General features: G+C 43.2%; 1 protein-coding gene across 5 annotated transcripts; it reads right to left on the bottom strand.

Moving 5' to 3' along the window:
* Positions 1-495: 495 nt before the first annotated feature.
* Positions 496-26,580, bottom strand: LOC106985931 (adhesion G protein-coupled receptor E2-like). Of its 5 annotated transcripts, none has more exons than XM_053219733.1 (18): positions 26,380-26,580; positions 25,322-25,372; positions 24,935-25,057; positions 22,995-23,150; positions 18,451-18,597; positions 18,195-18,241; positions 17,995-18,072; positions 17,406-17,583; positions 13,864-13,971; positions 13,456-13,676; positions 13,085-13,264; positions 9,198-9,395; positions 8,676-8,911; positions 8,317-8,383; positions 7,814-7,905; positions 6,802-6,970; positions 6,606-6,716; positions 497-682 (listed from the first exon to the last, which is right to left on the bottom strand). In XM_053219733.1, the coding sequence occupies exons 1-18, from the start codon at positions 26,408-26,410 to the stop codon at positions 593-595; spliced, it is 2,283 nt and encodes a 760-aa protein (XP_053075708.1). In that variant the 5' UTR covers positions 26,411-26,580; the 3' UTR covers positions 497-592. The 5 variants fall into 5 exon arrangements, with proteins under 5 accessions (XP_053075712.1, XP_053075711.1, XP_053075708.1 ...); XM_053219734.1 differs by having other exon boundaries at positions 9,198-9,392; positions 26,380-26,579; XM_053219735.1 differs by lacking the exon at positions 497-682 and adding an exon at positions 3,384-4,023 and having other exon boundaries at positions 26,380-26,579.
* Between the last annotated feature and the right edge of the window lie 699 nt (positions 26,581-27,279).

Raw genomic sequence — 27,279 nt, 5'->3', positions numbered from 1 at the left:
ATTATTTACTGTATGAGTTTTGCTTTAATCTTGCCTGGGATGTTGTCCTTCATTTTCTAGTATTTTAATAATCTTGGTAGATTTTGATGTGCCTGGAATTTGTTCATTCCTAAGTGGATAGCCTGTTGTCCTGACACCATTTATCGAGAGAATTTGTGACTTCCCTGACTTCACATTCAGTGTTTCAAACGTTGAATTGAAATGCTATTTCTATGGAACGTCACCTTGCTGTAGATGATGTATTCTTTACGTATTTTTTCATTGACTCATTTTCTATTCCTGGAACAATACCACATGTTAAAAACTGCCATGGTTTTGTTTTTATAGATGTTATGACACAAATCCCTGTGTTTTCTTTCAAATAACTTTAAATCTGGGCTTGAATAAGGAGAGACTTTACTTAGAAGGACTATTGTTGTAGGGAGAAGATTCTCAGAAATCCATGAGTATCTCAAAATCATATGGAAAAATATTTTTATTTTATAGGGTAAAGGAAGAATCAGGCAGAGATAAGCAGCGTCTTTGGAGGGGAAGCTGGACGAATAAGAGGAAATTATCAGTGTGTTGTGGCAAAAAGAGGGTCTTGCTGTGGTCAGCCAATTCCCAGGAGAGGCTGATGGCAAGGGTATGTTCCACTTTTTGGGTACTTGCTCAGGCTTGAGGGTAAGCAGAAGTCAGGGGCCTGTAGGAAAGAGAGAAGCCTGATTAAAGTTCAGTCAAGAAAAAGCAAAGAGCAAGAAATGGCCCGTTGTGAGCACCTAATTGCTTATTCTTCTTTGTAAGTGGCCTATCTCTTCTGTCACATTTTTTCTTCTAAATACACTTTATAGCCAGTTTACTAAAGTCCGTGAAAATGTCTTGGGACTTTGACTGCTGTTGCATTGACTGTGTAGATGAACTTGGAGGTAGTAACTTTTTTACAGTATTAAGACTTTTCCATCACTACTAACACAACTCTCTCTCTTTGTGTAGGTTATGATTTCTTCCAGTTACACCTTACAGTTTTCTCCTTGAGAACTTCATGCGTTTCTTATGGGACTGTTCTTAGGTGCTGTTGAGGTTTTATTTTATTTTTTTAATTTTAAGTTTATTCATTTTGAGAGAGACAGAGAGGGGCGCCTGGGTGGCGCAGTCGGTTAAGCGTCCGACTTCAGCCAGGTCACGATCTCACGGTCCGTGAGTTCGAGCCCCGTGTCAGGCTCTGGGCTGATGGCTCAGAGCCTGGAGCCTGTTTCCGATTCTGTGTCTCCCTCTCTCTCTGCCCCTCCCCCGTTCATGCTCTGTCTCTCTCTGTCCCAAAAATAAATAAACGTTAAAAAAAAAAAAGAGACAGAGAGAGGAAGGCGGGGAGGGGCAGAGACAGAAGGAGAGAGAGAGAGGGAGAGAGCGAGAGAGAGAGAGAGAGAGAGAGAATCCCAAGCAGGCTCTGCACTGTCAGCACAGAGCCCGATGTGGGGCTTGAACTCATGAAATGCGAGACCATGACCTGAGCCGAAATCAAGAGTCAGACGCTTAACCGACTAAGCCACCCGGGAGCTCCTGTTGAGGTTTTATTCTTAAATTTTATTTATTTATTTATTTATTTATTTATTTATTTATTTATTTAGATGTTTGTTTGAGAGAGAGACAGACAGACAGAGAGACAGAGAGACAGAGAGAGTGCGAGCAGGGGGAGGGACAGAGAGAGGGAGACACAGAATCTGAAACAGGTTTTTGCTCACAATACTGAACTCTGATATTTTGTTAATACGCTAGGTATAAGAGTTTGTTTGGGGGTGCCTGGCTGGCTCAGTCAGAAGAGCATGCAACTCTTCAACATAAGTTGAAGCCCCACGTTGGGTATAGAGATTACTTAAAAAGAAAAAAAAAAACTAAAAATAGTCTTGAGTTTTCTAACCCCTCACCCCCCCTTTTTTTTTTAATTTTTATTTACCTTTGAGAGAGAGAGAAAGTGAGCGAGCACACGCAGGGGAGGGAGAGAGAGAGAGGGAGACACAGAATCCATAGCAGGCTCCAGGACCTGAGCTGTCAGCACAGAGCCTATCACGGGGCTTGAACCCATGAACCATGAGATCATGACCTGAGCTGAAGCTGGACGCTCAACCGACTGAGCCACCCAGGCTCCCATTATTTTTAAATTTAAACAGCTCTTTGTATTTTTATTTTTTTTTTTATTAAAATTTTTTCTTAATGCTTATTTTTGAGAGAGAGAGAGAGAGAGAGAGAGAGCGAGCATGAGCAGGGGAGGGGCAGAGAGAGAGTGAGACAGAATCTGAAGCAGGCTCCAGGCGCCGAGCTTTCCACCCTGCGCGGGGCTCAAATTCACAAACTGCGAGATCATGAGCTGAGCCCAAGTCGGACCCTTAACTGACTGAGCCGCCAAGCGCCCCTCAGCTCTTTGTATTTTAAAATTTATTTTTCCTTTGGTAGAAAACCCATTGCATTTTGAATGTTGCCCTTGCTTTCAGCATGTTAGTGAACTCAGTATTTTCCAGTGAATTCTCTGAAGCTTTCTTGGCAGACAATTACACACTCTTTCTTTCCGCTCCGTTGGGTTGAACTTGGAGATAGCAAAAAGAATTGTGAGCCGGTTCAGCTATTGAGTTTCAAAGTAGTTTGAAACGGGGGCACCTGGCTGGCTCGGTAGAACATGCAACTCTTGATCTCAGGGTCATGAGTTCAAGCCCCACATTGGGTATGAAGCCTCCTTAAAAAAAAAGGTAAAACAAATCATTTTGGAATCAGTAGTTAACATGGGGACCGTGTGATTGGTCCATAAATCCTGCTTCCTAAGCAAAGGAGAAAGTCCAACGATTCCTCAATCAGAATCTGCAGTTTAACAAAAGATACCAGACGTTCTGTAGACAAAAGGAATTTCAAGCATTGTGGGCAAAACACTAGTTAAGAATTAGGGTTGGGATATGTCATGCCTTATGCTTTGCTTTTCAGCAACTGTGTTCTTGCCTTTACCTGGAGTGGGCACCTCATTTAAAACATTAAAATATATTTACTTTTGATAACAAGTAAGAACATGAATACTGTTTTGTTGTAAAAATACGACACCACAAAGCACAAGAGAGATCTGACTGATCCTCACCTGACCTAACCTCCCTTAAATAGGTTTTCTCTACTATTACTGAATTATAATTTGTTCTGCCAAACATAGAATCTATGACTTAATTATGAGAGTTAAACAAGACTCTATCCATGTAAACATTCAAATGTTACTACACTTAAACTTTTAAAGTTATATCGCATTGTACTACTTGACACCCAACAACTTGACCTCACTTTTTATCGTATGTGGAGATTTTTCTGTGTCAACATAGGTACCAGTGATTTGATCTTTGTGTCTGTGGAACTGGCATTCCTTAAAACTGAAATAATTTTTCATCTTGCCATGTATTTTATTTTGTTTTATTTTATTTTATTTTCAGAGAGGGAGAGAGAGAGAGAGAGAGCAGGGGAGAGGGGCAGAGGGAGAGAGAATATCTTTAGTAGGCTCTGCACTGACGCTGGGATCATGACCTGAGCCCAAATCAAGAGTTGGAGGCTCAACCAACTGAGCCACCCAGTGCCCCAGCATCTTGCCCCTTCTTATTGATGGTTTATTTGAGTGGTTTGTGTTTTCCCATCTTCCAATGCCACAGTGAACACGCTGAGGCCATCTTTTCCCTTGAGGTCCCTACTTCAGAGACTTTTAAGAACAGAGAAGACTGTGCTCCACTGGTTGAAGAGGACCTTAGCTGGACTGAGCTCTTTGTGGCCGATTCCTGGAAGTTGGAATCCGCAGAATCTGGAAACGGGAAGTTTGTGCCTAGAGGAGCCTGGACACCAGAAACTCTTGTCTCCTGAATCTGAGACTGTGAATCTGTAGTAAGTAGACTTGAAGTGTCAGTGTTGGGGGGCCAGCAATCCAGGAACATGATCAGGAACTCAAGGCTTGGGCACTGGGGATTCTGTGAAGCCGGGAAGTAGGCGTTCCAAATGTGGGGGATGTGAGGAGTTGGAAGAATGGAGAGCCTGAAAAGGAATTGGGGACAGTCAGACAATGGGAGAGACTGTGGTGGGCCAAAGGGATCGCCCATAGCGGCAGTCTCTGGTGCAGGGGTCCTGATGGGGGAATGTGAACCTGATGGAGGGGACGGGGGTAGGAGTCGGGGTGGAGTGGGAGGGGTGGGCTTCTGGAGGAGCCGGATGGGGAAAATCTGGAGCAGTGCTGGAAAGAGTCAGGGAGGATAGTGAGAGGGTTTTGAAATGAGGAAGCTAAGATGTATGCTATAAAACAGTTGTCTAAAGTGAAAAAACCGGCAAATAGCTGAGCCAGCATTTAAACTCAGGTCGGTACAAACTGAATTTCCCAGCTGTAAACACCCTAAGAGTGTGGGAGAAGGTCAATCTGGGATTTCTGCTTGGGACTTTGTTTTGTAGGGTTTTTTGTTTTTGTTTTTGTTTTGAGAGAGAGAGAGCATGACAGCACAAGTGGGGGAGGGGCAAAGAGAGAATCCCAAGCAGGCTCCAGCGAAGAAAGAGTCCATCTCAGGGTTCGATCCCACGACCCTGGGTTCATGTCCTGAGCTGAAATCAAGAGTCAAACACTCAACTGACCACCCAGAGGGAGAGAGAGAATCCCAAGCAGACATCACTTTCAGTGTGGAGCCTTCTGTGGGGTTTGATCCCACGACTGTGAGATCATAACCTGAGCTGAAATCAAGAGTTGGATGCTCAACAAACCGAGCCACCCAGGAACCCCTAGATGTGAGCACTTTAAAGTGAGAATGAGATAGTTATACACATCATGTGAATGTCTTTCTTTATGCTTTATGGCAACTTTGAATTTTCTTTTTCTTTTTCAAATCGCAAGTATGTGGATATTGTCTTTTTTAAAATAATGTTATCAACGTATATATACAGCAACGTAGGGAAAACCTCCCCTACCTCCCATTGCTGCCTCCTCCAATACCTAGGCATTGTAGATGTGCATTTCCCCTCCTTTACAAAGCCACTCATGACCTACACTTTGAAATGTACCCAATAACTTTGCTAAATGCTAATATATATACATTTATGTATAAATATCTTAAAATCTTGTACCAAACTATGAGAACAGAAGTGTCCTTAGGACCCAGCCTGGTAGAGTGGTTGAAATACAAAGGAGATGGAGCAAGCTCACGTAGAAAGATAGCAATATTCCAGGGAGTGTGGACACATGGAAGCCAGAGACCAAGAGGAGTATTGTGACATGGAGGAAGCCAACACAGCATCCAGTACACCACGAGTTCCAAATGCTGCTAAGACTGCTAAGAGGACCAAAAGATATTCATAAGTAGAGACCATTGGTGGCCTAAGACAGAGGTCTTTTGGTGGAATGATGGAGGCAAAATCCAGGTTCGAACATCGAGAGGAAGAAGAAGGAAGCATAAATAAAACATTACTACTTCTTGGGGCGGCTTGGTGGCTCAGCTGGTTGAGCATCCGACTCTTGATTTCTGAATCAGGTCGTGATCCCATGGTCGTGGGATCGAGCCCTGAGTCGGGCTCCACACTGAGCGTGGAGTCTGCTTAAGATTCTCTCCCTCTGCCCCTCTCCCCCACTCACACACACACACACTCTCTCTCTCTCTCTCTCTCAAATAAAAAAAAATTAAAATAGATCAGAGTAAGTGAGACATGTAATATGTTACAATGCAGCTGTTGAGAACATGAGAACCAATATACGAGAGATAAAATGTGTGAACCGTAATGTTAAGCCACTGGGAAGTCAAGAGGGTCAGGAACCAAAGTACAGGTAGAGGGATTGGCCTTAAAAACTAGGAGGCATATTTTGTCTATGTGCGGTCACAAGAGGGAATGAGGACACAGTGAACTAGATGCCAAATGGCTGGTGTTTTTGAGAGTGCAAAAGTAACCTTGTTTCTTCCTGCTGACTTGTGTTTTCTCTATGAAGAAGTCAGTATGCACATCTGCTGGGAGGAGGAAAGAGTTTGAAGGATGAGATTTTGATGAGTAGACCATTTGGGAAGGAACAGTTTTAGAGGGAGGACAGGCAAGTTGGGGAGAGATGTGTAGACGACTTGCCAGGGAGGGTGAGGATGGGGGGTGGGGAATGAAGTTGGGAGAAACTAGAATAGGCTGAAGACCTTGCATAATTTATATAAAGCCCGTGAGTCTCTCTGGAATGACCTGGGAGAAAACATGTGCATGGCTCTGTGCACTTTGAGCATTAACGATCTGCTCCACACCATTCATTTCTGATTAGTTAGCTGACCAAGCTTCCTTCTCTGCTTATAAGTATCTACATTTGTATCTTCTCACCAAGCACAATTAGAAATGCTATGCAACATTTTGCACAAAGTGGGTGCTCCACAAACGTGGGGAAAGAGGACAGTCATGTGCAAGGGTCACTGTGAATATAGAAGCTCAGCGAGTGAAAGTATAGGAAGAGCTCGTTTCTTCCTATAACAGGGAAGTGCCTTCAAGTGAGTCCAGGCATGAGCCTTCCTAGGGCATCGCCTGCTCTCTGCTCAGGTTGTCCAGTGAGGCAGGCATGAGACGCCCAAGCGGATCGGCTAGTGAAGTGCTCTGGGAACACTGCATAATCTTACCGCACTGTGCTTGGAGGCATCAGACACGGCCCCGCTTGAGAGCGTGTAATTCTCAGGCTCGGCTTTGGCTTTCCTGACCCCTCTGAACCACTTCCCGTACTGCTCCCGGACCTGCAGGGGTGAAGCACGCTCTGGGTCAGCTCACTGGGCGGGGTGGGGACAGGAAGAGTCCTGGATGGGGGCCGGACCGTGGTACCTGCTGGCTGAGGAGGCAGTACACCAGGAAGATGAACGCTCCCTGCAGGCTGTTGATGATGGTGAAGAGGTAAGCCATGACGCGGGCAGCTGGCCCCACCTGCAGGACGCCCAGACACCACGTGCAGCCCAGGATGAGGAGCTGAGCCGTCGCTTTCAATGTCAGCATCCTGGGTAGGAGGAGAGAGGAGGCTCATGATGCACCGGGAGCAACAGCCCCCTTCCCACCCCACCTGTTTTCAAGCCATTCTACAGATGCTTCCTACTGAGTAGCGATCAACTTGGATCTTTATCGTCAATGATTCCATAAAAAGAAATGGTGTTTGGGTCAGGGATGACAGTTTGACTAGGACTAGGGATGGTAGTGACACTCCAGAATGTGAGTTTCAAAAAGGTCACGATGTTTCAGGAAGACCCCTAATTTTGCTCAGCTGACATTGTCGAGAACCTTCTGTGCCCCTGGCCCTAGGCTGGGGCTTGGGCATTCAGAACAACCAAGACAAGACTTCTGTTTCCACAGCCCTTAGAGTCTGGTGGCAAGACAAAAACAAATGATCACTTAGAACATTTGCAAAGTGAGGTACTTCTGCCCAGATCCCATCCAGGGCTGTTCCTGTCCCCACCTTCTCCATGACCTGACCCAGAATGTGCTTTGCCCAGAATAGAGGCCACTGATTCTGTGCAAAGTTGAGGAAAGGAAAGGACATCCCCAAACTCCTAGAGGATGTGACATGTGGTGGATGAACCTGCGTTCACGTGGGGCAAGGGAAGGGGAAGGCAGGGGGCCTAAAACGCATGAAGGCATGAGCATGAAAGGGTGCACTGGGTTCTGGGAACTGTTATGTGATGTTTTGAGTGTGTTGTAAGGATAGAAATGTTCTCAGGACCTACTGTGTAAGGCATGGAAGCAATCCCTGTGTATCAGGGCAAAGTCCATTCTCTCTGGACATCAGATCCTTGGAGCTCTGAGGATAATGCTCTGGATGGGGGACATTCCTCTGACTCATCCTCACCTGGTGTTCTGGAGGGTGGACACATCTCTGTTGAGGGAGGAGAGCTTGTTTTTCACAATCCAGAAGGTCATCAGAAAGAAGGCCAGATTAATCTGCAGAAAGCCCACAGGCGTATTAAATTCACTCCACATCTGGTAAGCATCTTCCTAGCTCATCCAACCCCTAACCCGGCAGGTAAGAAGCTTTTGCGTTTTGTAGAAGTCCTAGAAGACTAGACCAACCACCCTGTAACTCAGGCATGTGTTTGTCCTGTAACTTTGGCGAGCACTTCGATGCAGTTCACATGGAAACTCCAAATTTTAGCACTGAAAGTCCCAGGTCTCAGGACACATGTTAGTCCTGTTGTTACAATGGAAATTCCTGCATCCTGGGGGGTGGGCTCTCATCAGTCCTGGGCCAACTGGAATGATTGCTCCCGCTGCCTGTAACCCTCCTGGTACACCTGGTCTTTGAATGACCGTCACTTTGGCAGGCAGGATGCTCTGATGTCATGTGTTACTCACTGAGAAGATGGTGCAGACGGGGCCCAGGAAGGTCCATACAAATCCTTTGTCTGTGTGGAGCCAGCATCTAAGAGAGAGATGAGAAGTGAGTCAAGAGAACATTGGCCTTTGTGGATAAAGAATCACTAGAATGTATAACATATAATGATTAAATACTTCATAATGAACATTTAACATAATTAAATCTTAAGGACTTAAAAACAGTTCAAGGAACACAAAATTCCACCAGAAAGATGTCTTTGGAGTGGTCACTGACCTTTCCTCTGCCTATCATGTTCGGGGGAAATTAAATCGCTATTGGTTCTATGATGGCCACAGTTGTGCTGGAGAAGATAGGGGCAGTGGGAATTGGCACTTACCTGGTGGGTGTTCCATAAAGGGAAGGTCTGGATGCAGCAGAAATGGCCACGATTAGAGCCGGGACTCCATAGCCCACAGGGAACATGAGTCTCTTCATGAACCTGCTCACACTGGAGTAGTTGACCACCATCAGGTTGCGTGCCGTGAGGAAGAGGTGTAGACCGTCCAACAGCATCCAGGTGAAGGAGGCCAGGTAGAGATAGTGTAAGGCCCCCGCGATGATGGTGCACAGCAGCTGGGGGAGGAGGAAGGAGTCACCAGGAGGGACTGTCAGGGAGGAGGGTGGCCCCAGGACCCCTCCCATACCTTGCCAGCGGGGAGAACTCGTATATATATATATAGGGTCGAGTTGTTGAGAGAGGATTGTCTTCTGCTTCATCAGTCAACGTGAAATAGGCTATTTACCCCTCCAGCCTCCCTGTCGCCCAACGATATTGTGTCAAGGTATCAGTGCAGCAGGGCTCCGCGAACTGAGCATCCCGTGGCTCAGGGCAGGGGGTCCTCTGGGACAGTGTCAGTACCTTGATCTTGGTCTGGTCGATGGCCGTGAGGAAGAGCAGGTGGGCCAGGAAGAGGCAGATCGAGAGCTGCAGGTGGAGTGAGGTGCTGGTGTTCTGGATGGCTTTGCACAGGAGGAAGGTGAGGGCTGCCAGGAGGAGGCACAGCAGAGAGAGGCCCAGCCCCACGTAGGTGATGACAGCCAGCACGGGATCCTCCTGCTCAGACCCGTGAATGAGATCACAGTCACCCCTTTAAAAGCATAGACTAGAATGGTAAAACTTGAACACACTGATAGTAATGTTGCAAAATGGAACTTTTGGAACTCTCATACACTCCTGTGTGAGAATGTAAAAGGTAACAACTACTTTGGAATGGAGTTTGGGAGTTTTTTATAAAGTTGAACATACATTAATGTTAAACACACACTTACCATAGGACTCAGCAACTCCATTTCTGGGTATTTACCAAGGGAAATGAAAACGAATGTCCATAAGACCAATGTTTACGCATTTTCATAACAGCTCTATTCATAATAGCCCAAACTGGAAGAAATGCAAATGCCCATTAATTGGAGAACAGTTTGTGGTATAAAACAATCTGTGGTAGAGTAATATGTTGGGATGCTATATAGCAATAAAAAGGAATGAATTATGTTTACACTCAGTAATATGAGAGAATCTCATAGAATGTTGAGCCGAAGAGCCAGGAACAAAAGAGAACAATTCCATTCTACTGAATGACTCTAGGACAGTCAAAATAAACTATAGCAACAAAATGAGATCTGTGGTTTCCTGGGGTTTGGGATGGGAGCACTGAGAGACTCCTGAGGGGCTTTCTGAGGTTACGGAAAAGTTCTGCCAGCTCAGTGACCTTTAGAGCATGGGTTTTTTACAACTGTTAAAACTTAAAAAGTGTATGCTTATAATCGGATTTCTATTGCAAATATATTGTATTCCAATAACGTCAGTTAAAAAAATGAGTTACTTGAGTGTGTGATGCTAGAAGTAAAGCTTGTATAAACGCAGCTGTACCTATGTGATAGGATAACCCTCCTTCAAGACATCAAGCCTTTGTACCTACCAGGGTTGTATTTCGACGCTGAAATTTGTGTATCACTGTGTTTATTAGTTACAGGTTGCTCTCCTGGAAATGATGCTTCAGTCCTACCCATCCCAGTGACCCGAGAGCACCTTCATGAGTATTTGTACCAGGTCAGCTAGAAAATAATCATATTCTTGGGCTGGGAAAAATAACACAGACCACAAAAACACAGACAATTATCTGTTTCCCCCACTCCCCTCCCATATCTCCCCATTGCTAAGGATTCATTACAAATTGTAGTACTTATCACTTTTTTTTTTAAATTTTTTTTTCAACGTTTATTTATTTTTGGGACAGAGAGAGACAGAGCATGAATGGGGGAGGGGCAGAGAGAGAGGGAGACACAGAATCGGAAACAGGCTCCAGGCTCTGAGCCATCAGCCCAGAGCCCGACGCGGGGCTCGAACTCACGGACCGCGAGATCGTGACCTGGCTGAAGTCGGACGCTTAACCGACTGCGCCACCCAGGCACCCCAGTACTTATCACGTTTTAAAGGAAATCCTTGTTTGAAAGAAAAAGTCAATTGTTCTGGTATTGAAAATGGTGGCCCAAAGGTTGCATGTGCACATGTGCTCACATGTACATGCATGCACACACACACACACACACACACACACACACCTGTTCTTGGAAATAATTCAAATGCCACAAATGTAATAAAACCAAAACCAGCATTTCCACTTTCTCTAAAACTAGGGAATAATTGGAAGAGAAGCTAAAATCAGAGAAGATTGACTAGAAGTATACATTGGAGGAAACCAGAATAATCTGTGTCATGATTACAAGAGTGGGAATGATGTAGGCAGGAGTTTCCATCCACCAGTTGGATTAAAGAAGTTTGGCTCTGGTTGTGGAGGAAAACAGGTTTTGTACATGAAAACCCTACTGCTGACATTTAATTTTGCTTAGATAAATTTTTATTTTTTTTAATGTTTATTTATTTCTGAGACAGAGAGAGGCAGAGCATGAGTGGGGGAGGGGCAGAGAGAGAGATGGAGACACAGAATCCGAAGCAGGCTCCAGGCCCTGAGCTATCAGCACAGAGCCCGATGCGGGGCTGGAACTCACGAACCATGAGATCACGACCTGAGTCGAAGTTGGACGCTTAACCAACTGAGCCACCCAGGCACCCCTAGATAAATTTTTAAAAGTTACATAAAAATCACAAAACCCTGAACATGTTTTTACATAAATATCTTGGAAATAATTCCTCCAGGAAACACCATCTGCCTTAATCATAAGTGATTGAAAGGATCTATACAACATATCACAAAAAAATAAAAAGGAACAAACACAAGATCTATACAAAATATCACAAAAAAATTAAATGGAACAAACACAAAATCTATACAAAATATCACAAAAAAGGAGAAAGAGAGTAAAAAATTTAAGTAAGGAATACTCACCAAATAATTGTTAACATGGGGCAGATAAAAGTTGTGACATTATTTACTCTGAATCAAAGCATGTAAGGAAGCTCTTGCCTTTATAAGCAAGAAATGAAAGCAGAGATACAAGGCCTCAGAGAAGAGAGGTCTTGTGAAGTTGTGCATTAGAAAAACACAGTAAAGAAGTGGAAGAAACAAAACCCCTGCAGTAATGAAGACAAAATTTGAAGACCTCATATTAAGAATGGACCCTACTGAAGTGCAGTTTAAGAGATAGAACAGGAATGAAAAAAATGGGCAAAATTAAATTAATATAAAGAAAGAGGCAAAAGGAAATCAGAAGAACAAGAAATATGAGAGCAAGGTAAATGAGAGCCACAACATGCAGAGTTGGTCTTCAATGAAGAAAACCAAATCAATGAAGAGAACAAATGTTGGAACATATATTTCAAGGCGTATTTTCAAAAATGAAAGAAGAGTCAAATCTAAACACTTAAAAGAAACACTTTGAATGGTTGGGTGGGGGGATTAGCCAAGAATGACTGTATCGTTACCCAACTTTAAAATGTAAAGGAATCCATTGGGTGGCTACTGATATATGGCAATATTATATGTGTGTATTAAATGTATGTATCTCAAAGTTAGAACTATTACTCTGACATAGCAATGCTATTGCAACTTTGCAGAAACTGAAGCTTGCAAAAAATGTTTGTCGTTGGGGATTTGCTAAAGTATGGAACATCCACAGAATGGAAAGCTGTGTAATTTAAAGATGAATGGTCAAGTTCTTTGTGTACTGATACAGAATCTCATAAGTATTTGAAATGGAAAAAATGCCTAAGAATGAATATGTAGGCAATGCCTGGAGTGAAAATAAAATTACACATTATATGTATTTGCTTGTTTATACAAAAAATATCTCTAAAAGTGCTCAGAAGAAACTGAGATTTCTTCTAAGAAGAACCCTGATCACTGGGGGCCATGGGCGGGAAAGAGACTTTTCAATGTTACTTCTTCAACCATGTGAATATTTTTCATCTCTTCAGAAATGTAACCGGGAAAACTTATACACCACATTTTATTCCTTGCTGAAATGGCAGGAGGAAACACACTGTTTTGGGGGTGCTGTTTGAATTGGTCTGGATTCCCATCAGGCCTGGCCATTTAGTTAAAAGAGTTCTCATTTTGATCTGCCTGCTGTCACCTGGGAGAACCTCAATTCCTGGTGCCACCACCTACCCCGCCTCCCCCACCCCAGAAGGAGTAACCCTGTCACCCGGCCAGGAAAGAACGATGGTTTGGTCCTCGATGCTGATCTCCCTGGGTCCCTTCTGAACTCTCCCATCGCATCCTTTCCTTTCTGGTTGCCTGTAGTCTCTAGCATCCTTGTCTCCATGGCCTCTCTCAGGGATCTCACCTGAATGTGGCCGTGGGCCATGAGGACAGCAAAGCTGCTGAGGTGGGAGCACTCGCAGGTGGTGCTGGCGTCTCCAGTGGCCGCCATCCTGCAGCCCGTGGTGGACCAATGACCACCTCCATCCTGACTGTGCTCCCAGAAGACACAGAACACCTTCTGCGTTGGCCCGGGCGTCACCGACTGTAGGAAGAGAGCGTCGGTGGGAGCTGGAGACTCTTATCCAAAGCTGGTTTGCAAAGGGCTTTCCTGGGGGAAGGGGGCGCCCACGGAGGAGGCCCCCAGGACACAAAGGGTGATCTCGACAGTGAGGCTGAGCCCCGGACCCAGACCAGTTCCTTGCCCAGCCACAGCCCCATTCCACCAGGACTCACGTGGTGGGAGAAGATGAAGGTGACGGGGGAGCCGAGGTTCTGGGTGTCCTTGTTGCTCACAAAGGCAGAGACGACATCTGAGAGCAGGACAGGGGAGACCTCCCCCAGCAATTCCTTGTGTTCACGCAGAACTGCCTGCTGCTGAAGGTCCAGGACCAGGGGCGCCTCGGCCAGTAACTTGGCCGTCCCTGGAGTGGAGACGAGGCCCACCACAGAAGGACCTGCAGGACAAGGCCAAGATTGACATGTCAGGGTCGCTGCCAGGGCCCCTTTCTCCTCAAATGGACTCTCCCCTGTAGCCCCGCCCACCCTACACTTTCCTTTAATCTTTAATTCTGTGTCACATCCTGGCTGTCTGGTCCCATCGCAAGGTCTCAGGGGCCTTCCCTTCCCCACTGCAGTCGTTACCCAAGTCATTGGATTCCTGTGCCACATCCCACTTCAGCTGCATCTTTGCCTGGCTCTGGCCCAAGGTGACATCCCCGATTCCTTGGTCCTGCACCGTCAGAGACAGTCCTGTAGTGGTGGCAATGGCACGAGGGATGGGAGAAGTCAGGCTTGCAGTGTTGGAGGTAGATCTTTTGGTATGCTGATAAACCACATGAATTTTAAGTGTGAAATAAGAGTGATGTGGCTGGTTTAATACTGTTATTTGAGCATTTACAAAATGTTTATTCATTGAGAGAGAGAGAGAGAGAGAGAGCAGGGGAGGGGCAGAGGAGGAGGGCAGAGAATCCCAAATAGGCTCCATGCTGTTAGCACAGAGCCCAACATGGGGCTTGATCTCACAAGCCGAAAGATCACGACCTGAGCTGAAATCAGAGTCAGACTCTTAACAAGCCACCCAGGCATCCTTTGACTATTTTTAAAAGCTGAAAACCAAAATGTTTCCAAAGATTGCACTTTTTTAGAAAATTTTCTACTGAATTTGCATAATCTCAAGGAAAGGAAGAAACTGCTAACAGACAAGGCAAGGCTTTTGTTGTGATGACAATTCTAACTCTGTGGGTAGTAAGCTCTGTAGTAGTAAGGAATTCCCTGAGCTTGCACCCATGGGTTAACAAGGCAGGGTGAAGTTGCCCAGTGCGGAGCTAATTAGCAAAAGAAAGGTGCCTTGTTGACCCTGAGGTAGCATGCTTTGTCTGTCTTGTCCCCTAGGCAAGTTAAGATAAACAGACTGGCGCCTCATGCCTGCTGTAAACAACTGGCACCAGGACTTTGTTTTTTATTGACCCAAACCCCTAACACCACATATCTTCAAAACCCCCTTTCCCTCACTCCCATGACTTAATGTTCACGGTTTCATTGTCTCTTCCTGCACGTCCATCACGCTTGTAAGCCTTCTGATCCTAATAAAAATGGAGCAAGGACCCTTACTCGGCACTCTTGTCTCCTCCCCGGACACTAGTCTCTCTCACATTTTAATCCTGCATCTGCTTTCTTGCTGGACAAGAGAGAACTCCAGACCCGGAGTCTACGACATAACTAAATCACAGATGCTCCAAATTTGAATATAAACAACATTGCTGTTAAATCTGATGTAGATATTTGCCACTCGAAGTCTGACAAGGTCTGGTGTCCAGACTATATAAAGAGTTCTTACAACTCAATAATAAGACAAATAACCCAATTAAAAAACCCAAAGATGAGCTCGAGTCCCACTTGGAGCTCTAAGCTGACAGTGCAGAGCCTGGGTGGGATTCTCTCTTTCTCCCTCTCTTTCTGCCCCTTGCTCACTCACACCCTCTCTCTCTAAAAAAAAGGTTTTAAAAAATAAATAAAATAAAAAACCCAAAGAATGCAAAAATACTAATTCAAAGGGATACATGCACCCTAACGTTTATAGCAGCATTGTCTACAGTAGCCGAAGTATGGAAAGAGTCCAAACATCTACCAACTGATGAATGGATAAAGAATAGGTGTCACACACACACACACACACACACACACACACACACACTAGAACATTAGTCAGCATAAAAAAAGAATGAAATCTTGCCATTTGCAATGAGGTAGATGGAGCTAGAGTGTACTATCCTAAGCAAAATAAGTCAGTCAGAGAAAGACAAATACCATATGGTTTCACTCATAGGTGGAACTTAAGAAACAAAACAGATGTTCATAGGGGAAAAAAAGAGAGAGGCAAACCAAGAAACAGACCTTTAACTATAAAGAACAAACTGGTGGTTACCAGAGGGGAGGTGGGGGGGGGTGGGTGAAATAGGTGATGAGGGTTCAGGAAGACACTTGTGATGAGCACCAGATATTGTATGGAAGTGTTGAATAACTAAATGGTACACCTGGAACTAATATTACACTGTAGGTTAAATAACTGGAATTTAAATAAAAGCTTTAAAAAATGGGCAAAAGTCTTGAATAGGCATTTCTCTAGAGAAGATATATAAAATGCCAGTAAGTACATGAAAATATCCTTAACATCATTAGTTATTAGGTAAGTGAAAATGAAAACCAGAATGAAATACCATTTCGCACCTGCTAGGATGGCTATAATATCACCTGCCCTCCCAAATAGCAAGTGTTTGCAACGATGTGGAGAAATTAGAATGCTTATCCATTGCTGGAGGGAATGTAAATGGTCCAGCCACTTTGGAAAGCAGCCTGGAAATTTCTCAAAATATTAAATGTAGAGTTACTAGATGACCCAGCAATGCCACCGTCAGATATCTACCCCAAAGAAAGGAAAACATACGTTCGCACGATTTGTCTGTGAGTGTTAATTCATAATAGCCTCAAAGCAGAAAACCTAAATGTCCATCAACTGGTAGAAAGATAAATAAAATGTACATAACCTTATGAAGGCATGCCATTTGTCAATCAAATGGAATGAAATACTGATATAAGCTACAACATGGCTGAACTTCAAGATGTATGCTGAGTGAAAGAATCCAATAACGTAAGGTCATAGATTGTATGATTCCATTTATATGAAACGTCCAGAATAGGCGATCCATAGACACAGAAAGCAGGTTGGTGGCTGCCAGGGGCTGGGGGTTGCGGGGAATGTGGAGTGACCGCTCATGCATATGGGGTTTCTTTTTGGTGTGATGAAAATGTCTAAGATTATTTCATGGTAATGGCTGCACACCTTTGTGAATATGCCCAAAGCATTGAATTATACACTTCAAATGGGTGAATTTATGTTGGGTAAATTACATCTCAGTAACACTGTTGAAAAACACCTGATTGAGGTAAGTCTTCCTGGTAATTGCCATCTACATATGGTGAAATTAGTCTGGAAATGCTTTCTTTGAGCCCCAGATAAAACCATGAATAAAATGATTGCAATTCTTTCCAAATGCATGCAAAAGGAGTCCACAAAGATGGAAAGATATTAAACAATGACCAGGCTATTTGAGAATGCAGGAATCAGAATCAAATATTTGTGGCCAGCTTTTAATTCTCTTTGCCATCTCCTAGGTAGTATGGATGCTGAAAAATCTGGGAAAAACTACATAGAAATAAGCATGCGTTTCAACAATGAAACCATTGGTAGAATGTTATTTAAGGTTATACTTAAAATTAGATCAGATAATATTATGTAATTTTCAACTTTTCAAGATTAATTGCATTTTCTTCATTTCCAGGTAGTGTTGAGTTTATTTTTGGATACCTTATTTTTATGAACCTCATTGTTGCAATTTTCTGTTGTAATTATATAAACGATGTAATGATAGACTTACTGATATTTGTATATGCTTCTTTTTGCTTATCCTTTAAAAAAATCTGAAACTTTTGTGCTTAAAACAAATAAAAGACTGAGTTCCACAGGAGTTTATTTTATGATAGGAGAATATTTTCTGAATTATTTTAAATAAAATCCTGAGATGTGAGTGTGGCCACTTGGCTCCAGTGGGACAGTCTCTAGGAAGAGGGGAGAGTGAGAAGGTGAACAGAAGGAGCAGGAGCCTGAAGCATACTCAGATACTTACCTGTGCCTGCAGGAGCATGCGTGGTCAGTGGCCCATTGGGCAGCAACTTGCTCAACACTCTCAGGACATCCTCCAGGCCAACGAGCAGGTGAGTGGCCACACAGTGCTGCTCTGAGGGGGCCAAGGTCTCCAGGTCCCCTGGGATCTCCAGCAGCTCATCTATTTCCTGCATGAGGTCCTGGGGGATGGGACAAAGAGCCAGTGGGCAATGGATCAAATGGGTTGCATGAAGACCTGGCCATTCAGCCCAAGAGAACGGACCCTAGACATTGGGTATTTGGAGGGTAACAATGGCACTGAATTAGATTCCTTGGATGGTCCTTGTTGCTTAGATCTCAGCCACTTAGAGGTCAACCTGGGTCAGAAAGGCCAAGGATGACATAAGCCCAAAGCCCAGAACCAGCCAATAGGGAAATAAATTAGTGCACCTGGGTGTCTTTAAAAGTGCTTCTAGATAGCCTTCTCTCCACCATGGGTGAGGGACCAGTTGCAGTGCCAACTACATAGGAGCTTGTCTACATCTCTACCAAAGTGACCCAGGTCTCTATGGGATTCCCACACCTGGCCTCTTTCCTGGTTCTGACTTTACCTGGATGGTGTTCTTGGCCAAAGCTGGCTTGAAGTCTTGGGATAACTGCTGGACCTTGTCAAAGAAGCGGGAGAGACTCTGGGGAAAGAGGACATGGGAGCAGGTCAGAGAGCCTGAAGTGGGAGTTTGGGGAGAGGGTGGACACAAGATGGTTGCTGAAGATCTTTCTGCTTCTAGTCTTCTGCTGAGGCTCCACTCACCTGGCTGTTGACTCCAGAAGGTGATGTCCATGAGGGGAAGGGGACGTCTGCAGGGAAAAGAGGCAGAAGCACCACTAATGTGTGTGTGTGTGTGTGTGCCTGCATATACATGCGGAATGCATGTATGTGCATGGTTTCTGTTTTGTGAAGGCATGTGTTCACACGGATGTTCATGTGCAAGAGTGTGTGTGCACACACATGCACATGCATCTGTGTGCATCTGTGTGTATGCATGTGTGTATGTTGGACTATATACCTTCACAGATGGTGAAGTTCAGACCATGTAGAGGCCTGGATCTGGCCACCCAGTCATGGTGACAGTAGCATTTGTAGCTGCCCTTCACATTGATGCAGTGGGTGGTGTTGTGGCATTGGTGTTTTCCGGAGCTGCATTCGTCCACATCTAGAGACACAAAAGAGAAGGATCAGTCCCCTGTCCAGGCCTTGATAAGGCCTCTCCTATACTCAGTAAGTCCAGCCTTACTACCTTCCATCATCTTTTTCAAGGTCAGGCATCGAAGATTCCATCATAAGTTCAATGGACAGATACCATCTGGTGATAGCACTCTCTACTCAACCACCACCTCAGACAGAGCAGGGGTTGGCAAACCATGGCCCACAGACAAATCCAGCTGTTGCCTATTTCTGTAAAGGATTTTTTTAAGTGGCTAGGAAAAAAAAAATCAAAGGAAGAGCTGTCTTTTTTGACCCATGAAAATGATATGAAATTAAAATTTTAGTATCCATATATAAAATTTTATTGGAATGTAGCCACTACTATTCATTTATGTGTTGTCTGTCTGCTTTCACACTATAATGGCAGAGTTAAGTAGTTGTGATAGGGACCTTGTGGCCCAAAAAACTCAAGATATTTATGATGTGGCCCTTCGCATAAGGAGTTGGCTGGCCTCTACATTCAAGCAAGGTTGCCAAGATGAGAACTTTGTGTGTGTATGTGTGATATTCAGATCAGAGCTGCTTGTGGATGGTGAGTGTGGTAGAGAGAATAATGGCCCCTTCAAAGACATCCAAGTCCTTATTCCTGGAGCCTATGATTATGTTATCTTTCATCCAAAAGAAAATTTTGAACTTGGTGATTAAGTCTCTTGTTGGGGGATTATCCTGATGATATGGGTGCAGTTAATATAATCACAAAGATTCTTATAAAAGGGAAGGAGAAGGTCAGAGAGGAGAGGAGATGCTACATATGATGTTGACTTTGAAGAGAGAAAAAGGAGCCTTGAACCAAGGAATGAAGGCATTTTCCAGAAGCCGGAAAAGGCAAGGAAACAGACTCTCCCCTAGAGCTTCTAGAAGGAACCACTTAAAACTTCTAACCTCCAACAAATTAAGAGAATATATTATACTGTTTTAAACTACTAAGTTTGTTATATTAGTAATAAGAAATTAATACAGTGATTCACCCAGGAGCCTGGGAATCGCTTCCAGCCAAGTGATGTTGGTATGTGCCCTTCGCGTTGCTGCAGGAGTCTGATGGGTAATCGGGAGGTATGCGTAGTCAGCTCAAAAAGCCTCTAACCCCACTGGCTAATGCCACCCCTCACTTTTCTGTGGCGCCAGCTCTACCCTTCAGGGCTCTGGGCGTACACACACCTCAGCATTGCCTATAGCCTGTTGGGTGGGTGGTAGACCTATTCTAAATGCCACACCCAGAAGGAACTTGCTTTGGCCCCAGAATGTCTCAGGCATCCCTGCTATCTCCCCACCCAAGGGAAGTTCCTTCTCAGAGCAGTTTGTGGTTGAAAAATGAGGAAGGCATGTGATTGTGGTCACAGCATTGAGTAAATGTGACTGTCCTCAAATCCACTTGGCTGTAAACTTATCTTTCCGTCTTTTCTAATTAGGAGAGAAATTTGATCCTCTTTTGTTAACTTAGAAACCAGGAGAGTGGAGCTAGGACAGTACTTGATACAGCTTTTTCTGTTTGTAACCTAGACAGTGGGGTAGGAGATGCTTCTCTCAATTTAAGGTCAGAGAGTTTTCTACTTTAGGGATGGTGAGTAGCTTACAAACAGCATCATGCTCCCAGTAAGGCTGAGGTTTGAAAGTGATCCCATTTCATGTAAAAAATTTTTAATTACATATTTTTTTTGAGAAAGAATGAGAAACAGAGATCACCTATGAGAATGAGTGAGTGGGGGTGGAGCAGAGAAAGACAGAATTTTAAGCAGGTTCCATGCCCAGCACAGAGCCTGATGCGGGGCTTGATCTCACTATTGTGAGATTGTGACCTGAGCCTAAATCAAGAGCTGGACACTTTAACTTTACCCAGGCGCCCTGAAAATTGAACCATTTCAGAGCAAATACATTGCTGTCACATTTTAATATGAAATGATTTGAATCATTGAATATTAAATTCAACGTTGAATTTAGTTTACTTTTCTCTTTGTGGCTACTAAACATCCCTTGTCTCTTAGTAATTTCTGATACTTTCAAACATGGGTCAAACAACTGTGTAAATACAAAATGGCCAGTGTGAAAATTAATAATGGATTGAAAAGTCCTCAGTTAATATAAGTCTATGAAGCTTTTCTTAAAAGTGTATTTTACACAGTTTTATAAGATAAACAACTTAATATTCAGGTTTAAAAAAAAAGTTAAAAAAAAAACTTAATCTCTTCAAGGGTAGATAAGGAAACCAAGACCAGAGATTGTAAAAACTTAGCCAAAATCAAGGCCAAGTGACAAGACCAAGGTGTGACCACAGCTCACACCTTGTGTGATGATGAACTCTTTCCAGTTTTTCACTTATGTGTTATTTCCAGAACGCCTTCTATGTGCTAGGCACTGGGGTACAGTGGTGAGAAACACATTGTTTTCCCAAGACGTGGATGGTTTGCCAAGAGTGACTATTGACTTATATTGTATTTGTACGTTGATCTGTCTGCTTACTGGAGTAAAAACTCCAGGAGACACAGCCTGTGCTTTATTTAGTGTTGGAGTCACAGTGCCTGGCATAGAGCTCAGAGCAATGGTAGGCAATCAAATCACACCGATGATGAAATTATTGTCTAAATACTACCACAAAGTAGTATTTACTTTTTGGACTACTGCTTGAAAAGTTTTAAGATGAAAATATATGTATGGAAACATGCTTGAAATTAAGAAAAAGGAAGATAGGGGACAAACAAAGCCATTGGCATACTATAAGTACCATCCCGTGGCATATGTTTCTATTTAAAACAACTTGGGAAGAATTCTAGTTTATCAAGAGATATCTCATTTAGCTCTATTTTTAATCATTCCAATTGGAAACAACCCAAATGGGTGAATGGATAAACCAATTCTATACAATAGAATATTACTTAGCAATAAAAAGGAATGAACTAGTCATCATAATTAACATTGGAACTCTGAAGAAATATCTATATCTGAGCTCCATGCCAGGAGTGGTTCAGAACATCTCAGGTAGGGAGGGATCCCAGGCATCTTTATTTAAAAAAAAATTTTTTTTTAAATGTTTATTTTTGACACAGAGTGAGACAGAGCATGAGTGGGGGAGGGGAAGAGAGAGAGAGGGTGACACAGAATCCGAAGCAGGCTCCAGGCTCTGAGCTGTCAGCACAGAGCCCAACGCGGGGCTTGAACTCACAGACTGCGATATCATGACCTGAGCCCAAGTCGGACGCTCAACCGACTGAGCCACCCAGGCGCCCTGGAATCTCTATTTTTTAAAATACAGGGTGATTCTAACAGAATCCAGAAATGAAAGTTACTATACGCATCCCTCTAAAACAATGATCTGTGGAGGTGCCTGGGTGTCTCAGTCGGTTAAGCGTCCAACTTCAGCTCAAGTAATAATCTCACAGTTCATGAGTTTGAGCCCCACATCCGGCTCTGGGCTGACAGCTCAGAGTCTGGAGCCTGCCTCAGATTCTGTGTCTCCCTCTCTCTCTGCCCTACCCCCACTTGCGCTCCGTCTCTCAAAAATGAATAAATGTTAAAAAAATGAAAAAATAATAAAACGACGATCTGTGGACGAACCTGTGACATGTGAATCTAGAAGTAACTTTACGCAGTTGTATTATTAGCCAATCTCAAGATCTGGATAAATGGATCCAGATAAAAGAAAACAGTCATTGTAAATGCAAAATAACTGTAGCCAATTTTCTTTCTGGAAAATAGACGTATCAAAATCGGGGGGGAAAAGGAATGAGCTATTGATACACAAAACAATATGGATAAACCTCCAAAAACATTACACTGAGTAGATGAAATCTGACTTACAAGGCTACATATTGTATTACTGCATTTATATGACATTTTCAAAAGACAGTGCTGCAGGTGGAAAAAATATCTGTATATGAGGGGTTGCCAGGGCAGGTGGCGTAGTGCCTATAAAGAAACAGGATGAAGGAATGTTTTGGAATAATGTAATTAATTGTTTTGGATCCTGAATGTAGTGGTGGTAACCCAGATCTGTACTTATGTTAAAATTCATAGAACTGTCCACCAAAAAGAAAAACAAGTTGATAAAAAAGGGCTCCGAAGCTTATTATTGTATGGCTATCCTGTAATATGTGAAACTCTTCTCCATTAATGGAAGTCATCCGTTTCCAAGCCTTAACTATTGTATACAATGTTGCAATAAAGAATTTTCTAGATATACCTTCACAGGGCAAGTACAAGTACAAGTCTGGACAAGTACAAGAAATGGGAGGAAGGAGCCCATGAGAGACCCAAGAGTGCTCTCTTCTGGACTCTCAGACCTATGGAACAATTGACAGGATGAGGTTGGTCGTGGGCATGGGGGAAATGTGTGACACAGAAGCCACTTACCTTGACAAGTGTTCTCTTTCTCGCTTTGGAATTTGGTGCCTCCTGAAAGGAGCTCGTGCCCAGGGGCACACTCACAGTAGTAACTCCCCTCCACGTTGTGACAATGTGCAAGGCTTCCACAAGACATGTATAAAGGTGGGCCACACTCGTTGATATCTGGAACACAAGTGAGAACTTCTAACAAAGTCCAAAATTCTGGTAGGATAGGTAGCAACCAGATTCAGATGATTTGACCCCTTTCATTTTCTTTCTGAACAAAATAACGTGTTCATGGGAGAAAACTGGGAAATCAGAAAACTCCAATGACATTTAAATATCCCACCACCGAGACTGCAACAGTTTTTTAAAAAATGGAGAACAGTATAATAAATCCACATGTATCTGTCACCCACCATTACTGATTATGAAAAGAACACTATTACATTTTCATCAATTTCCTGTGGACTCAGAACACAGCTTTTGGAATATACAAATTCTTCTGGGGTTTTAGAATATTTTATGCCTACTTTTCCACATCAAAACAAGAAATAATTTTAATGCCTATAGATGTTCTATAGTAGGGATATTTCATATTTTATCCAACTCTTGACCAACTGGACAGATATCAGAATGCAACAGTTTGAACCATGGGCCCAGCTTCTTCCTCTTCCTTTGGACAAATGGTTTCACCTCTCAAGGCTCAGTTTCCTCATTTATAAAATGGCCAACATTGACTTTCTCAAGGGGCTGATTTGAACTTCTTCAGGGACGGCGTTTCTTTGAGAGATTTGTGGAATTCAAATTAACCCTATCTGAATTCCAGCTCTATGACCATCTGTGTGAGTGTAAACAAAGCACCTCTCAAAGTCTCAGCTTCCTTATCTACAAATCAGAAGTAATAACAGTATCCATTCATCTGGTTATTATGTAGTTCAAATTAATTTTAATTTCGGAAATAGTGCTTTACAAATGGCAAATGGCCATCCGGCTTGAGGTTGCATGTGGATATTTTTGGATGGAGGAACTGAGATTATGGCTTATAGGGAGTTTCCGGCAAGTTAGCTCTAGGGTTGGTGGAACATTCAGAATCTCTGTTGGCTGCATGGTCCTTCCTGACCTCCTCCTTCAACAGGCTGCCTCTGTCTTTGACCAATTGACAGCCAACAACAACCACAACAGCAAATGTATTGGCTTCTTCTCAAGCGCGATGCACTGTTCTAAGTGTTTGACATGTGTTAATTTATCATTTACGTATTTTTTTCTTGAGGTGACATTCACATACCAAAACCAACTGTTTTGAAGTGAACAATTCACTGGCATGTATTGCATTCACAATGTTGTGCAACCACTCCCTCTCTCTAGTTCCAGAATATTTTTATGACACCAAAAGAAAACCCCTTTAGGTAAAGGGGATTAATAGTACAGTTCTCATGATGAGCACTGAATAATGATATATAGACTTGTTGAATCACTAACTTGTACACCTGAAACTAATATCACACTGTCTGTTAATTATGATGGGATTAAAATAAAAAAATTAAAAGTCAAGAACTCCCTTTCCCATTTAAGTGGTCACTTCCCATTCTTCCCGCCCCCAGCACCTGACAACCGCCAATTTGCTTTCTGTCTCTATGGATTCCATTTATATGTTGATTTAAAACACGTAACTAAATGGGTTGATATTATCATTGTCCCTGATTTACAGAGAAGGAAATTGAGGCCCTGCTTGGTCTTGCACAGCTGATCAGTAAAAAATCTGGAATTCAGATAGTCCAGCTCCAAATCCTCAGCTTTTAACACTATACTCCTTGACCATGAGGCCTGATTGCCTGTCTCTTGGCTTCTCTCTCCTGCCCTGGACAATGAAATGAAGTGCTGCTTCAAGGGCTGAGGAGTCTGTGATGACTCCTCTAAGGACCCCCTCTGTGATGACCCCCTCTACGATCTCTCAGTCTCTTTACCTGTACAGACCTCCGAGGAGGTGCTAAAGATGACCTTTCCAGAGAGTGAAGTGAATCCAGGATCACAGCGGCAGGAGCTGGCATTGGTACAGTGGGCATTCCGTGGGCACCGAGCACAGGGAGCTGTGGGGGAATGGACATAAGGGTTTGAAGGCTCTCAGAAGATGCCAACTCCCAGTGGGGCATAAGGAGATGGAGGGAGGAGAAGAAAGCAATGCTTGTTTTCATACAAGGAATTGTCCTTGGTAATGGACTGGAAGTCTGGGGGAGAAGCAGGGTCAACTTCTCAAAGCCTAAGAAGAGCACTCCCGAGAAAAAGCCCTTGCTAGTGCAACGTCCCTTCCCTCAGCTTCAGGTAATGGGTAGAGTCTGTTTGAGCACACTCACCTCCATTCTTGTGGGCAATAGCTCCCAATGGTATTAGCAGGACACAGAGCCCTAGAACACAGAAAGAAGGTAAATATGGCTGAGGAATGAAATCCAAACCTCCCACACAAATAGGTGCTACAACCTGGTTAAGGTGACTCTCCCCTATTGCCCCATGGCTTCTAAAGCATCCCAGTGTTTCCTTCTGGACAGGTTCCTAGACTTTCCCACAGGACCTAGGGGGTGCATGTTTTCCCTTTTATCTTCCAGAAGGCTCCTGAGGAATCGATAGCAGTAAATTTTTAGTATAGGAATCAAAATCTACACGAATGGAAAGTAACAGGCACACATATTAGAACGTCAATTCCCATCAATTTTACGAGATACATCTTATGAGGAAATTTTCAGATCTGCCTGTCTTCATTCAGATATTAATATCTGTTCTTTATAGTCAGGATATTTCTTCTTTTGAAGTGGTTTGAATCCATTTTCACTTCCAGGCTGGCCTGAGATTGCACCACTGTTCTTGGAGTTGATTGCAACTAAATTTGAATGAGTTCTGCCACTCTTTGGCTCTGTGACTTTGTGCAACTTGATCTAGATTAAAAAATTCTTTTTTCAGTTTAATAGAAAACTCTAAGTAGAAGAATAGTCAACTCAACCCGTGAGGATCAATCATCCTGCTCCAATCATCATCAACTTATGGTTACTTTTATTTCGTCCACACCTCTACTCAGCCCCTGCCCCCACTGGATAACTTGGAGGCAAATTTCAGGCACCATATTATTTCACAGGATTTATTCTAAAAACAAAACCATTTGCAGGTAATAATAACAAAAATATGTAGATCATAAATTGAGAAATACCCAAATAAGTCTCACATTTTCCCCTAGCTGCAAATTCAAACCACTTCCTTCTTTGAAAGATTAATAGAATTAAAAAAGTGTCCTTTTTTGGGGTTATTATCTTCCCAGAGAATAATGCAAGAGCAAGCTATGAATCAAGCAAAAGACAAAGAAGTTTTCCCAAAGGCATAGAGAACACTAAAATGGTCTTAAGATTCTCACAATTCTACCTACCTGGATGAAATGCAAAGTATCTTCCCTTCATGGTACAGAAACATGAAGCCTGAGCAGTGGGGGAATTCAATCTTGAGCTGTGGGCCAATAATATTTCCTGTTGAAGCAAAAGTATGCCCTAGAAGAACTGACTAGCTAGAAACAGCTAGCCTGAATGCTTTCTTCCCTTTCCCCCACCAATTTAAACTTATCAGATCTCCCTGTTCTCCTTTTTATTTTTTGCCTAGCATTAGTACTCTTTGGATGGCCAGCCTCCTTGCTGATTCTTCTTCATTTCTAATGATGAAAGAGCGAGTGATGGTGAATCTAATTAAAGGGTCTTTCCAAAAGAGTAAATCTGTGGGTCCCCGGCCAATGATGCAGTTCAGCATTGTTGAATAAGACTACTGCCTAGCTAACATTCACCGACTACCTTCTACATCCTGGGATTTGAGCCGTATACGTTACTCTTTTTCATTCTTGCTTTTCCCCATTGTCTTCAGTCCAGTGATGCTGTTTAAACAAGAATGTGTTGAGGTGGGAAGGCTGCAGAATTGATAGCTTCTAGTTTTATATAAGGTACATACACCCCTTAAAATTTTTGTAAGATGGAAATAGTTATTCTTACCAGGGTGTTGGGAGGATTCATTGAGAACAAACAGGTAAAGCACATGACACATTATATGGTCTACTGGAAATAACCTAACAAACAACGTTCTTCCTATCCTCCTTTGTGAAAGGCAGCTAATAATGCAGATATTAGTTATATCCATTATTTCACCAACAGGATGTTATCTTTATTAATTTTTTTAATTTTATTTTTTATTTTTAAAAATTTACATCCAAATTAGCATATAGCGAAACAATGATTTCAGGAGTAGATTCCAAAATGCCCCTTCCCCATTTAGCCCCTCCCCCCTC

This window comes from Acinonyx jubatus, chromosome A2, assembly GCF_027475565.1.
Source record: "Acinonyx jubatus isolate Ajub_Pintada_27869175 chromosome A2, VMU_Ajub_asm_v1.0, whole genome shotgun sequence".
Taxonomy (NCBI): Eukaryota; Metazoa; Chordata; class Mammalia; order Carnivora; family Felidae; genus Acinonyx; species Acinonyx jubatus.
The sequence above is the reverse complement of the archived record's forward strand: the minus strand, read 5'-3'. Positions and strand labels throughout refer to the sequence as shown.

What these genes read in the sequence shown, in the direction of transcription:
- LOC106985931 (XM_053219733.1), bottom strand. Translation starts at nt 26,410, where the DNA reads ATGAAGGGAAGATACTTTGCATTTCATCCAG. An exon ending in GAACTTCACCATCTGTGAAG is followed by an intron (nt 18,242 to 18,450) that starts GTATATAGTCCA and finishes TTTTCCCTGCAG; the next exon opens with ACGTCCCCTTCCCCTCATGG. An exon ending in ACAGGAATCCAATGACTTGG is followed by an intron (nt 13,677 to 13,863) that starts GTAACGACTGCA and finishes CTTGTCCTGCAG; the next exon opens with GTCCTTCTGTGGTGGGCCTC.